General features: G+C 44.5%; 1 protein-coding gene across 1 annotated transcript in view; it reads right to left on the bottom strand.

Moving 5' to 3' along the window:
- The window catches only part of LOC126413029 (myrosinase 1-like), a 113,756-nt gene that overhangs the window by 67,311 nt on the left and 30,761 nt on the right, over positions 1–15,684 (bottom strand). The window contains exon 4 of the mRNA XM_050082923.1: positions 3,882–4,071. Within this exon, the coding sequence (XP_049938880.1) occupies positions 3,882–4,071 (190 nt within the window). The remainder of the gene's footprint in view (positions 1–3,881; positions 4,072–15,684) is intronic.

Below are 15,684 nucleotides of genomic sequence, written 5' to 3'. Positions count from 1 at the left end.
TATCTTAGAAGAAAGATTAAGGAAAGGCAAACCTACTTTTCTAGCATTTGTAGACTTACAGAAAGCTTTTGACAATGTTGACTGGAGTACTCTCTTTCAAATTCTGAAGGTGGCAGGGATAAAATACAGGGAGCGAAAAGCTTTTTATAATTCTTACAGAAAGCAGATGGCGGTTATAAGAGCCGAGGGACATGAAAGGAAAGCAATGGTTGGAAAGGGAGTGAGACAGGGTTGTAGCCTCTCCCCGATGTTATTCAATCCGTATATTCAGCAAGCAGTAAAGGAAACAAATGAAAAATTCGGAGTAGGTATTAAAATCCATGGAGAAGAAATAAAAACTTTGAGGTTCGCCGATGACATTGTAATTCTGTCAGAGACAGCAAAGGACTTGGAAGAGCAGTTGAACGGAATGGACAGTGTCTTGAAAGGAGGATATAAGATGAACATCAACAAAAGCAAAACGAGGATAATGGAATGTAATCGAGTTAACTCGGGTGATGCTGAGGGAATTAAATTGGGAAATGAAACACTGAAAGTAGTAAAGGCGTTTTGCTATTTGGGGAGCAAAATAACTGATGATGGTCGAAGTAGAGAGGATATTAAATGTAGACTGGCAATGGCAAGGAAAGCATTTCTGAAGAAGAGAAATTTGTTAACATCGAGTATAGATTTAAGTGTCAGGAAGTCGTTTCTGAAAGTATTTGTGTGGAGTGTAGCCATGTATGGAAGTGAAACATGGACGATAAATAGTTTGGACAAGAAGAGAATAAAAGCTTTCGAAATGTGGTGCTACAGGAGAATGCTGAAGATTAGATGGGTAGATCACATAACTAATGAAGAATTGAACAGAATTGGGGGGAAGAGGAGTTTGTGGCACAACTAATGAAGTATTGAATAGAATTGGGGGAAGAGGAGTTTGTGGCACAACTTGACTAGAAAAGAGGATCGGTTGATAGGGCATGTTCTGAGGCATCAAGGGTTCACCGATTTAGTATTGGAGGGCAGTGCGGAGGGTAAAAATCGTAGAGGGAGACCAAGAGATGAATACACTAAGCAGATTCAGAAGGATGTAGGTTGCAGTAGGTACTGGGAGATGAAGTTTGCACAAGATATAGTTGCATGGAGTGCTGCATCAAACCAGTCTCAGGACTGAAGACCACAACAATAACAACAACAACAACAACAATATTGCCTGTACGTTAACAGGGATACGCAGCAGTTTGGGTAGTTCTACTGATGAAGAATTGGCAGCTGCAACTCGTGGGTTCAATTAATGCAATGGAAATGATCCAGGATGAAGCTGTGCTGGGATATTCCCATAGTTAGGCAACCACGTCAAGCACTCTTGCGTCTGTACGTATGAGTCTTAGCTGAGTTTTGGTGATTGCATATGACTACAGGCTTTTTCGCTGTCGCGAATGTATTTCCACAGAAACAAAGGTATCTGATTGTGAAAATTGGAGATGGATGGAGAGAAAGGAAAGTAACTATTGATGTCATCTGCATCGGGACTTTATGTAGAATTAGCGGCGACGAGTGAAAATGTGTGCCGGCCGGTCTGCTTACTAGGCATTTGCGTTAACCACTGCGCCATCCGGACACAGAGTTTATCGCAAACGCAATTTTAGATTCCCGCCTGAGGTTGAATGATGTTGTGCATCCGCACTAAAGACTGTGATTCATTGCCCATCGAGGCGAATCAGTCATATAATTCCTTCAATTTACCTAATCAGTTTGCATAATCAGTTACATAATTGATTCGCCTCGATGGGCAATGAATCTACAACCTTCAATGCGGATTCACAATGTCGTTCAGCCTCCAGCAGGAATCTACGAGGGTCACTCCAAAAGAAATGCACACTGTTTTTGTAAAATGCAGTTTTCATTCTGCATGTGTGAAAGTTTTACAGTGTGTAGATACATCCTTCCTGCTTGTTTTCAACCTGTTCCCATGAGTGGCGCCGTCACAGCATATCCTCAACATGGCTGCTACACTTGACGTTCGTCCGAAGCAACGTGCTGTCATAGAATTCCTGGGCTGTGGAAATGAGACAGTGGGAAACATCCACAAGAGGTCGAAAAAGGTGTATGGAGATGCTCCTGTCGATCGCAGCACACTTAGTCGGTGGGCAAGCAGGTTACGTGACGAAAGCGGGCACGGCAATATTGAGGATTGTCCTCGCAGCGGCAGGCCTCGTACTGCACACACTCCAGACAATATGCAGAGAATTAACAAATTGGTGACTGCTGACAGACGCATCACAGTGAACGAATTGTCACGCTAGGTTGGGATAGGGAAAGGAAGTGTTTGCAGAATACTGAAAGTGTTGGCGTTAAAAAAGGTTTGTGTCAGGTGGGTTCCCAGGATGTTGACAGTGGCTCACAAAGAAACAAGAAAACCGGTATGCAGCGGACTTTTGGAACGGTACGAGAATGGTGGAGATGAATTTCTTGGAAGAACTGTGACAGGTGATGAAACATGGCTCCATCATTTTTCACCAGAGACGAAGAGGCAATCAATGGAGTGGCATCATGCAAATTCACCCAAGAAAAAAAAATTAAAACCACACCTGTTGCTGCAAAAGTTATGGCTACGGTGTTTTTCGATTCCGAAGGACTCTTGCTTGTGGACATCATGCCAAGTCGAGCTATCATAAATTCTGATGCATATGTGACGACACTGAAGAAACTTCAAGCTCGACTGAGTCGTGTTCGACCACATCGGCAAAAGCAGGATGTTTTGTTGTTGCACGACAATGCACGGCCATATGTCAGTCAAAAAAACCATGAAAGCGATCACAAAACTCGGATAGACAACACTAAAACACCCGCCCTACAGTGCTGACCTGGCTGCATGTGACTATCATCTCTTTGGGAAACTGAAAGACTCTCTTCGTGGAACAAGGTTTGAAGATGATGGCTCCCTTGTTCACACTGCCAAACAGTGGCTCCAACAGGTTGGTCCAGAATTTTTAACGTGCGGGTATACATGCGCTGGTTACAAGATGGCGTAAGGCGGTTGAGAGGGATGGAAATTATGTGGAGAAATGAAAATATTGTTCCTAAAGGATGTATCTACACACTGTAAGACTTTCAAACATGTAGAATAAAAGACGGATTTTTTTTTAAAATAGTGTGTATTTCTTTTGGAGTGACCCTCGTAAAATTAGCGAGCATGGATCACATGGACGGGACTGCAGATAGGTGGCATTTGGTGGCAATTTGGGTCGGCCAGGGAGCGTGCCTACATAGACCGTGCATTTGGGATAAACACTGTATCCAGATGGCGCAGTGATAAAAGCAACTGCCTAGTAATCAGGAGATCCCGCTTTCGTGTCCTGCTCCGGCTCATATTTTCACTCGTCACCGCCGATTTAGCATAAAGTCCCAATGCAGCTGATATCACCAATACCTTCCCTTTTCCCCCTTCCACCTTTAATTTACAGAATATGTTTCAGAGCTACGGATTGCACAGACGCCAAAAGTTCATATAAAGATAACTGAAGTAACAAATCATTATTAGCCTATAACGAATCACATGAGACCCCAGAACCTTTGTACAAAATTATTCAGAAAATAATCGTTACCAATTTCCGAAATTTTGTCGGTGGGGATCAGACTGACCGTACGTAAGCAGCTGGACACTAGCAGAAAATAATGTATTATAATTATTTTGTTAATCTGGCGTTACGGTTTAAAATTATTGTAAGACATAATCTGCTGCTCCATACAGCACAACATTACGCTATGGAAGTAAAGGTCCCCTTCAGGATGAAATAAGTGTGTGTGTGGGAGGGGGGGGGGGGGGCCGAGGGGGGCCGTGAGTGAAGCTCGCTTTAGTGACACACCGAGGTGAACTCAGAAGTGAAACAGACACTCACCGTTCTGTGTGGCTCGGTACTGCTCGTCGTACAGTCTGTAGACAAGAGCATGGGCTCTGAGAATAGTGTGACCCGTCAGGTAGTTTCCGATCCCGGAAGCGTTCTGGTTGGGTGCCGGGCCCTCCCCTATGCCACAGCTGTAGCCCCAAGCGATCACTGGCGGCTCGTTAAATGTGGTCCACCACTTCACCTGTAAGAAAAAACTGTGCTTCCATAAATGTAATCTATCTCGTCGCTGCAGTGCAGAACTCGTCACCATGAATGTTATATACATCTTCATCTACAAGGAGCATTCAGTAAGTAATAGAACACATTTGTTTTCTCTGTCAATTTCAGTCGAAAAAATGAGGAAGGTGTTGTGTAATATTCTCGCTTCAAGGCTTATACTTCCGATAGCCTAGGTGGCGGCTCTATACGTTGCATTCAAAATGCCGTCTGTAACGGAGGTGCGTTCCGAGCAGAGACCTGTCATTGAGCTTCTTTTGGCGGAAACTGAGAGCATCACAGATATTCACAGGCGCTTGCAGTATGTCTACGGAGACCTGGCAATGAACAACAGCACAGTGCCAGAATGAGATTTTCACTCTGCAGCGGAGTGTGCGCTGATATGAAACTTCCTGGCAGATTAAAACTGTGTGCCGGACCGAGGCTCGAACTCGGGACCTTTGCCTTTCGCCGGCAAGTGCTCTGCCAACTGAGCTACCCAAGCACGACTCACGCCCCGTCCTCACAGCTTTACTTCCGCCAGTACCTCGTCTCCTACCTTCCAAACTTTATAGAAGCTCTCCTGCTAACCTTGTAAGGTTGCTGCTTGCAGTACGCTGCGTCAGTCACATGGCACGTGGTCAGAGGAACTTTCATCCGTCAGCACCGTCTACTGTGGGCATGATGCATTTCGGACACATGTTCATAACACCTTTTTTCCTCCATTTCCAGTCAGGAATCCGCCCCTGCAATTTGTCGGTTTTATTAAAGTTCACTCTGTATTACATTAATAAGGAAGTCCCAAAATGTGATACAAACACGAAGCCGGCCGGTGTGGCCGTGCGGTCTGGGCGCTTCGGTCTGGAACCGCGTGACCGCTCCGGTCGCAGGTTCGAATCCTGCCTCGGGCATGGATGTGTGTGATGTCCTTAGGTTAGTTAGGTTTAAGTAGTTCTAAGTTCTAGGGGACTGATGACCACAGAAGTTAAGTCCCATAGTGCTCAGAGCCATTTGAACCATTTTGAACAAACACGAAGATGAAAAAAAAATGTGTTTGCGTATAGCAAAACACAGACCTACTTCTTTCCACTCCAGAACATGGCGTGCCTAACCACATGACCACAGTGAGTGCATGCAACTATTAAAAAAATATTTTTCATATTATGATCTGCTGAAGACTATTACGGCTCATGTGTCTTTAACTGCCATTTTATAAGAAATCAAACTAAAGTGATGCTTTGATGAATAATTTTCAAAGTACCGCTGCCTTGGAACGGCATGCTGCCATTACACGCAAGTTATCATACAAAAAGCGACGAAAGCAATATGGCGTCTCCAAAGCTGTCGACTGCTGTGGCCTCGGCGTCATTTTGGCGCCACTTCAGAGTAAGCGTGGCGTGTCACAAACCACAGATAACGATGCACAACCCCGCAACGGCGAGACGCTACTCATTCAGTAGCATGCTGTAGCTATAGCCACTCATGGGTGAGAGTGCCACGTGGTTCACAGCGAACGTTTACTTTAAACACACAAAGAGTGTTCGAGTTCGATGCTGTCGGTTGATGTGTAGAGACACTGCTATGGTGGACTAAGATATGAAGCAGGATCGAAATCAGTTTCTGTTGTTCATTCTCAGATCTCTTACTGGAACTGTTTGCAAAGGTTCTGGTTTGTATTGCAACGTTTGCGTAGTGCATTCACAGCGGTTCCAGATTTTTAACGAATATTTACCACGACTGAGCTGACAAAAGTCATGAGATACCTCCTAATATCGTGTCGGACCTCCTTTCGCCAGGCGCAGTGTAGTGTCTCGATGCGGTGTGGACTCAACAAGTTGTTGGAAGTCCCCTACAGAAATACTGGGCCATGCTGCCTCTACAGCTCAAAACCATATCAACCAAAACCACTAAAAATAAACGCAAAATATATCTATTTAAAACAGCAGATAAAAATTCGCTTGATGCCTTCCTAAGAGAGAGTGTCCATTCCTTCCAAGCTAATTGTGTAAGTGTAGACCAGATATGGCTCAAATTCAAAGATACAGTATCGACAGTATAAGTTAATAAGAAACGGGGCTGATCCACCATGATACACAAAACACGTCAGAACACTGTTGCAGAAGCAACGAAAACAGGATGCCAAATTCAGAAGAACGCAAAATCCCCTAGACTGGCTTAGTTTCACGGAAGCTCGAAATTTAGTGCAGACTCAATGCGAGATGCTTTTAATAGTTTCCACAATGAAACATTGTCTCAAAATATGGTAGAAAACCCAAAGAGATTCTGGTCGCATGTCAAGTACACCAGCGGCAAAAAACAGTCAATACCGTCACTGCGCATAGCGATGGAAATGTTACCGATGATGATGCCACTAAAGTGGTGTTACTAAATACAATTTTCCGTAATTCCTCCACGAAAGAAGACGAAGTAAATATTCCAGAATTCGAAACCAGAACAGCTGTTAGCATGAGTGACATAAAAGCAGATATCTTAGGTGTTGCGAAACAACTCAAATCACTTAAGAAAGGCAAGTCTTCCGTTCCAGATGGTATACCAATCAGGTTCCTTTCAGAGTATGCAGACACAATAGCGCCTTTCTTAGCAATCATATACAACTGCTCACTTGACGAAAGGTTTCTTCCTAAAGACTGGAAAGTAGCATAGGTCACACCAATATTCAAGAAAGGAAATAGGAGTAACCCATTGAATTACAGACCCATATCACTGACCTCAATTTGCAGTAGGATTTTGGAGCATATACTGTACTCAAACATTATGAATCACCTTGAAGAAAATGACTTATTGATACATAACCAACTCGAATTCAGAAAATATTGTTCCTGTGCAACACAGCTAGCTCTTTATTCCCATGAAGTAATGAGTGCTGTCTACAAGGGATCTCTAATCGATTCCATGTTCCTAGATTTCCAGAAGGCTTTTGATACCGTTCCTCACAAGCGATTATTAATAAAATTGCGTGCATATGAGTATCGTCTCAGTTGTGTGACCGGATTCGCGATTTCCTCTCAGAGAGGTCACAGTTCGTAGAGATAGACGGTAAATCATCGAGTACAACAGAAGTGATATCTGGCGTTCCGCAAGGTAGTGTCATAGGCCCTCCGCTGTTCCTGATTTACATAAATGATCTAGTAGATAATCTGAGCAGCCCCCTTACATTGTTTGCAGGTGATGCTGTAATTTACCGTCTAGTAAAATCATCAGATGATCAATTCCAATTACAAAATGACCTAGAGAGAATTTAATTTCTGTATGGTGCGAAAAGTGGCAATTGGCACTAAACAAAGAAAAGTGCGAGGTCATCCACATAGGTACTAAAAGAAATCCGATAAATTTTGGGTATACGATAACTCGCACAAGTCTAAGGGCTATCAATTCGACTAAATACCTAGGAATTACAATTACGAGCAACTTAAATTGGAAGGACCACATAGATAATATTGTGGGGAAGTCGGAACAAAGACTGCGCTTTGTTGGCAGAACACTTAGAAGATGCGACAAACCCACTAAAGAGACAGCCTACATTACACTTGTCCGTCATCTGCTGGAATACAGCTGCGCGGTGTGGTATCCCTACCAGGTAGGATTGACGGAGGACATCGAAAAAGTGCAAAGAAGGGCAGCCCGTTTCGTGTTATCGCGCAATGGGGGTGAGACTGTCACTGATATGATACGCGAGTGGGGGTGGCAGTCACTTAAAGGCGGTTTTCTTTGCGGCGAGGTCTATTTACAAAATTTCAATCACCAACTTTCTCTTCCGAATGAGAAAATTTTTGTTGACACCCACCTACGTAGGGAGAAATGATCATCATAATAAAAGAAGAGAAATCAGAGCTCGAACGGAAAGATTTAGGTGTTCCTTTCACCCACGCGCCATTCGAGAATGGAATGGTAGAGAAGTAGTATGAAAATGGTTCGATGCCAGGCACTTAAGTATGAACTGCAGAGTAACCATGTAGATGTAGGTGTAGATGTACAGCCGTCCGTAAGTGTAAAAGTGTTGCCAGTGCAGGGTTCTGCGCATGAACTGACCTCTCGATTGCGTCCTATAAATGTTCGATGAGATTCCTGTCGGATCATCTGGGTGGCCCAATAATTGTCCAAAATGTTTTTGGTATCAATCACGACCAATTGTGACCCGGTGACACCGCACACTGTCATCCACAAAATTTCCATCGTTGTTTGGGAACATGACGCCCATGGCTGCAAATGGTCTCCAAGTAGCCGAACATAACCATTTCCAGTCAATCACCGGTTTCCGAAATGGGATGTCCCATGCGTCTAGCTCCATCTACTATTCCGCGTTCGAAATCTGTTAATTCTCGCCCTACTGCCTTAATCACTTCAGAAACCTTTTAGCGTGAATCACCTGAGTATAAAAGACAAATCTCGCCAATTCACAGCCCTTTTATACCTTGCATACGCGACACTACCGCCATCTGTATGTGTGTATATTGTTATCCCACGACTTTTGTCATTTCAGTGTATATTAATTGAAATCACTTAGAGGTAAGAGAAATCGACTGGGTGAAGTTCCAAGGCATGCATATGGATAATCAACTGAGGTGGCTCCAGTGTGTGGATATGCTAACCAAACACCTCAGCACTGCCTGCTTTGCACTTAGAAATCTGTCTCAGGGTGTTGAACTGCAGTAAGTACTGCTAACATATTTTGTATACTTTCGCTAAATACACTACTGGCCATTAAAATTGCTACACCAAGAAGAAATGCAGATGATAAACGGGTACTCATTGGACAAATATATTATGCTAGAACTGACATGTGATAACATTTTCACGCAATTTTGGTGCATAGGTCCTGAGAAATCAGTACCCAGAACAACCACCTCTGGCCGTAATAATGGCCTTGATACGTCTGGGCATGGAGTCAAACAGAGCTTGGATGGCCTGTACAGGTACAGCTGCACATGCAGCTTCAAGACGATACCACAGTTCATCAAGAGTAGTGACTGGCGTATTGTGACGAACCAGTTGCTCGGCCGCCATTGACCAGACGTTTTCAATTGGTGAGAGATCTGGAGAATGTGCTGGCCAGGGCAGCAGTCCAACATTTTTTGTATCCAGAAAGGCTCGTACAGGTCCTGCAAGATGCGGTCGCGTATTATCCTGCTGAAATGTAGGGTTTCGCAGGGATCAAATGAAGGCTAGAGCCACGGGTCGTAACACATCTGAAATGTAACGTCCACTGTTCAAAGTTCCGTCAATGCGAACAAGAGGTGACCGAGACGTGTAACCAATGGCACCCCATACCATCACGCCGGGTGATACGCCAGTATGGCGATGACGAATACACTCTTCCAATGTGCTTTCACCGCGATGTAGCCAAACACGGATGCGACCATCATGATGCTGTAAACAGAACCTGGATTCATCCGAAAAAACGACGTTTTGCCATTCGTGCACCCAGGTTCGTCGTTGAGTACACCATCGCAGGCGCTCCTGTCTGTGATGCAGCGTCAAGTGTAACCGCAGCCATGGTCTCCGAGCTGATAGTCCGTGCTGCTGGAAACGTCGTCGAACTGTTCGTGCAGATGGTTGTTGTCTTGCCGTTGGGATCCAGCACGGCGTTCCGTATTACCCTCCTAAACCCACCGATTCCATATTCTGCTTACAGTCATTGGATGTCGACCAACGCGAGCAGCAATGTCGCGTTACGATAAACCGCAATCGCGATAGGCTACAATCCGACCTTTATCAAAGTCGGAAACGTGATGGTACGCATTTCTCCTCCTTACACGAGGCATCACAACAACGTTTCACGAGGCAACGCCAGTCAACTGCTGTTTGTGTATGAGAAATCGGTTGGAAACTTTCCTCATGTCAGCACGTTGTAGGTGTCGCCACCGGCGCCAACCTTGTGTGAATGCTCTGAAAGCTAATCATTTGCATATCACAGCATCTTCTTCGTGTCGCTTAAATTTCGCGTCTGTAGCACGTCATCTTCGTGGTGTAGCAATTTTAATGGCCAGTAGTGTACAACTCCACGTCGTAGTCTTCTGAGGCAGTCAGCTAAGAGGAAAACAGTATCGATTGTGAAGAGGCGCACAATAAGAATATTGTGCAAAGTCAATTGTAGAAGTATCTTCAGAGACGTAGGAGTTCTTACACCTTAGTGCCAATACTCCCTAATATTATTTCTGGTTAACAACAAGAGTGATTTTAGGATTAACATTTCAATTCACAGCGACAATACTAGATGTAAATATTACTTTCATAACGAGTATCCCTCTCTAGGGTTCTGAATAGAGTTTTATACTTTTGCTATAAAAGGATACAACAGGTTTCCGGTGGACATCGGACAGACACTGGCCATTCCTACACTTTATCAGAATATTTGGACTCAAGGATGTAAATTACGAGTAATTGAAATATTTTTATTAGACAGATTCTGACTGTGCCAGCGTGTAGACAGCTGATGGTGGTCTGTGTAGAGGTACACAAATACTTTGTCTGAAGCAGCAAAGTCGTACAGCAGAAGGTGAGCTGGCCCTTTTTTGTTTCAGAGTAGCTGTTTTATCCCTAATATACCTTTATAAGCGAATCTAAAATTAATGATCGCGATTATCGATATGAGTCTATTAGCACTAGTCATAATCTGTTATTAGTATACTTTACAGAAGTAGCCATCAGTGGCAACTCATGCCTGTAAACTTGATTCGTTCCACATCCCTGGGTGCTCTCTTTCGCGGTGGGATTCACGAAATGCTATGTGTGCTTGAATCAATGAATGTGTGTATAGAATTCTTCTGTTTCTTTCCTATTGCAGTACTAAGGCATTTTTTAATATTATTTTATATAAGGTTCCCCGGTTTTGCAAAACACTTTCTTTTTCATGTGAGCCGAACACGTTTCAGCATGTCTGTGCTATCATCAACAGGTTTTCTTAATTGATATCCGTAAGATGTAAACATATTTTAAGTGATAACTAATTTACGAAAATTATGCCTAAAGAATAGATTTTGTTTAATGTAGGTTGATTGTTACAAAGAAGAAGACAGCAACCAGCCACTATTAATACTGCTATTTATTTAAGTAAATAGCCCCGTAACCGGTTTCGAACCGACAAGTTCATAATCAGACGGCTGTTCACAAGATTTACAAGATGCACTTTACATAATCGTCAGTTTTCGATTTTTATTCTCCAACAGTAACGAAATATTCTTGGTGTGTTGGTGTCCTACGGTAGAAAATAGTGTTAGAAGCGGCCTATGTGAACATTATTGACCTCCAAACGATGAAATACAGAGTAAACAAATATGTGAGGTTAAGTGGTTATAGTACTTACATCGAAAATTCCGCGCAATTTTGTTGCGAAGTTGCAGGATTGTATTTTTGAAATATTGTAGAGTATATGCAGGACTTTGCGTATCATCATATTGTGCAAAGCACCACACCCACACCCACACACACACACACACACACACACAAACACACACACACACACGAAAAGGTATTTTAGTTTTTTAACTCCGATGTGGGATAGGAAGCATAAAAAAAGTTTATACTGTGGTTTGATGAAGTGAAAAATGTTCGTTACAATTCTGCAAAATATGTGTAGTATTTGTGTGTCTGTCAATAATTCATAAAAACACAAAAGGAAAAGGTTCTGCCAAAGCAAAACATAATTAATATCAAATATATGCGTGAAATATTCTTACATAACAAAGTTACGTTTAAACGTAATGTGGTGTGTTAACTTGCAAACGAAATTCACATTGACGTCGTTTGGTTAGAGATGACAGGCTACCAGAACATGATAATGTACAAAGGGTAAACTAAGGTAATGACAAAAACAAACAAAAACTGTTTAGTCCTGATTTTCGTAGATATCACTTCAAATATGGTCACAGTTCACAGATTTAAATGAAGAAAACGAACCGATGATGGCACAGCGGTCCTGAAACATGTTTTATTACGGACACACAACACCGTGATTCCAATACAACATTAGTTTATTTCTCTCCAAGGAACGTACATCATGGAATATAAAACATTAATTCTACACTCCTGGAAATTGAAATAAGAACACCGTGAATTCATTGTCCCAGGAAGGGGAAACTTTATTGACACATTCCTGGGGTCAGATACATCACATGATCACAATGACAGAACCACAGGCACATAGACACAGGCAACAGAGCATGCACAATGTCGGCACTAGTACAGTGTATATCCACCTTTCGCGGCAATGCAGGCTGCTATTCTCCCATGGAGACGATCTTAGAGATGCTGGATGTAGTCCTGTGGAACGGCTTGCCATGCCATTTCCACCTGGCGCCTCAGTTGGACCAGCGTTCGTGCTGGACGTGCAGACCGCGTGAGACGACGCTTCATCCAGTCCCAAACATGCTCAATGGGGGACAGATCCGGAGATCTTGCTGGCCAGGGTAGTTGACGTACACCTTCTAGAGCACGTTGGGTGGCACGGGATACATGTGGACGTGCATTGTCCTGTTGGAACAGCAAGTTCCCTTGCCGGTCTAGGAATGGTAGAACGATGGGTTCGATGACGGTTTGGATATACCGTGCACTATTCAGTGTCCCCTCGACGATCACCAGTGGTGTACGGCCAGTGTAGGAGATCGCTCCCCACACCATGATGCCGGGTGTTGGCCCTGTGTGCCTCGGTCGTATGCAGTCCTGATTGTGGCGCTCACCTGCACGGCGCCAAACACGCATACGACCATCATTGGCACCAAGGCAGAAGCGACTCTCATCGCTGAAGACGACACGTCTCCATTCGTCCCTCCATTCACGCCTGTCGCGACACCACTGGAGGCGGGCTGCACGATGTTGGGGCGTGAGCGGAAGACGGCCTAACAGTGTGCGGGACCGTAGCCCAGCTTCATGGAGACGGTTGCGAATGGTCCTCGCCGATACCCCAGGAGCAACAGTGTCCCTAATTTGCTGGGAAGTGCAGGTGCGGTCCCCTACGGCACTGCGTAGGATCCTACGGTCTTGGCGTGCATCCGTGCGTCGCTGCGGTCCGGTCCCAGGTCGACGGGCACGTGCACCTTCCGCCGACCACTGGCGACAACATCGATGTACTGTGGAGACCTCACGCCCCACGTGTTGAGCAATTCGGCGGTACGTCCGCCCGGCCTCCCGCATGCCCACTATACGCCCTCGCTCAAAGTCCGTCAACTGCACATACGGTTCACGTCCACGCTGTCGCGGCATGCTACCAGTCTTAAAGACTGCGATGGAGCTCCGAATGCCACGGCAAACTGGCTGACACTGACGGCGGCGGTGCACAAATGCTGCGCAGCTAGCGCCATTCGACGGCCAACACCGCGGTTCCTGGTGTGTCCGCTGTGCCGTGCGTGTGATCATTGCTTGTACAGCCCTCTCGCAGTGTCCGGAGCAAGTATGGTGCGTCTGACACACCGGTCTCAATATGTTCTGTTTTCCATTTCCAGGAGTGTATATGTTCAAAGACTGTATTTAACATAGCAAAACTTCCAAAAGTTGTTTAAGTGGTGAATGCAAAGACACTGAGAATAAATGAAGGAGTTTTGCTCTTTTATCTTCTTCCAGTGTTATAGCCTTTTGTCGTTAGGAGCTCATGCTGAGCAGTTGTGCGGTGAAGAGACAAAAGTCATGAGGTACCGATATGCAGATACACAGATGGCGGCAATAGCGCGTACACAGGGTATAAAAGGGCAGTGCATTAACCAAACTGTCAATTGTACTCAAATGATTCATGCAAAAAGCTTTACATGCACAGTGTCAAGTGTATGCCAAATTTCTCACCACGGCTAATGCGGTGGCCGATGGCCTTCACTTAACGAACTAGAGCAGCGTCCTATGCATAGAGCTGTCAGTCGTAGCAGGCAAACAGCGCTGGGTGAAACAATCGCAGGAATCAATGTTGGACGTAAGGCGAACGTATCCGTTACAACAGTGCGGCGAAATTTGACGTTAGTGGCATACGGCTGCAGTCGACAGACGCGAGTTCCTTCGCTAACAGCACGACATTGCTTTCCCTTTGTTAACAGCACGACATCGCCTCCAGCGCCTGTCCTGGACTTGTGACCGTATTGGTTGGACCCTCAACGACTGGAAAACAGTGGCCTGGTCAAATGAGATCCGACTTCAGTTAATACACTACTGGCCAATAAAATTGTTACAACACGAAGATGACGCGCTACAGACGCGAAATTTAACCGACAGGAAGAAAATGCCGTCATATGCAAATGATTAGCTTTTCAGAGCATTCACACAAGGTTGGCGCCAGTGGCGACACCTGCAACGTGCTGACATGAGGAAAGTTTCCAACCGATTTCTCATACACAAACAGCAGTTCACCAATTGAAAACGTCTGGTCAATGGTGGCCGAGCAGCTGTCTCGTCACAATACGCCAGTCACTACTCTTGATGAACTGTGGTATCGTGTTGAAGCTGGATGGGCAACTGTACCTGTACACGCCATCCAAGCTCTGTCTGACTCAATGCCCAGGCTTATTAAGGCCGTTATTACGGCCAGAGGTGGTTGTTCTGGGTACTGATTTCTCGGGATCTATGCACCCAAATTGCGTGAAAATGTAATCACATGTCAGTTCTAGTATAATATATTTGTCCAATGAATACCCGTTTATCGTATGCATTTCTTCTTGGTGTAGCAATTTTAATAACCAGTAGTGTAAGAGCTGATGGTAAGTTTCAGGTGCGGCGCAGCCCCACGAAGCCATGGACCCAAGTTGTCAATAAGGCAATGTGCAAGCTGGTGGTGACTCCACAGTCATGTTGGCTGTGTTAACATGGAATAAACAGGGTTCTCTGGTCGAATGGAACCGATCATTGACTGGAAATGGTTATGTTCGCCTACTTGGAGACCATTTGCAGCCATTTATGACTTTCATGTTCCAAACAACGATGGAATTTTTGTGGATGACAATGTGTCATGTCACCAGGTCACAACTGTACGCAGTTGGTTTGAAGAACTTTCTTGACAATTCGACCGAATAATTTGGCCATGCATCGAACACTTATGAGACATAATCGACAGGTCAGTTCGTGCAAAAAATCATGCATTGTCAACACTTTCGCAATTGTGGTCGGCTGTAGAGGCAGCATCGCTCAGTGTTTCTGCATGGGACTTCCAACGATTGTTGAGTCCATTCCCATCGAGTTCATGCACAACGCGGGACAAAAGGAGGTCGGACACGATATTAACATTTATCGTATGACGTTTGTCACCTCACTGTAAGTTTCGTATTTGTCAATATATCTAGTCGATAAAAATTATTTAAATCTATCTGTTGTGCCGGCTCCGTCATTGATTCAAGTCCCTAACTTGAGAATCATTTACGTTGTTATTTCCTCATGTTACACCCTAACGTAGGCGATGCTGACGGCGGATTTTTTGGACACGCCCGATCGGACATAATTGTGTCCATTCGCTAGTTACTTTCAATTAAGTGTCCGAATCTCCCTGAGATATTTATTCCGATCATTTCTCGGCTATATGAAATCTTCTGCAATTAAAACTGCGCTGGTCTGATCGCTTTCCGTTTGCGAACAATGACGTCTGCCAATCTACTCAGTGGCTTAATACCAG

This window comes from Schistocerca serialis, chromosome 7 (genome assembly GCF_023864345.2).
Source record: "Schistocerca serialis cubense isolate TAMUIC-IGC-003099 chromosome 7, iqSchSeri2.2, whole genome shotgun sequence".
In the NCBI taxonomy this organism is placed as follows: Eukaryota; Metazoa; Arthropoda; class Insecta; order Orthoptera; family Acrididae; genus Schistocerca; species Schistocerca serialis.
Note: the sequence above shows the minus strand (reverse complement) of the source record. Positions and strands in the feature narration are given on the sequence as shown.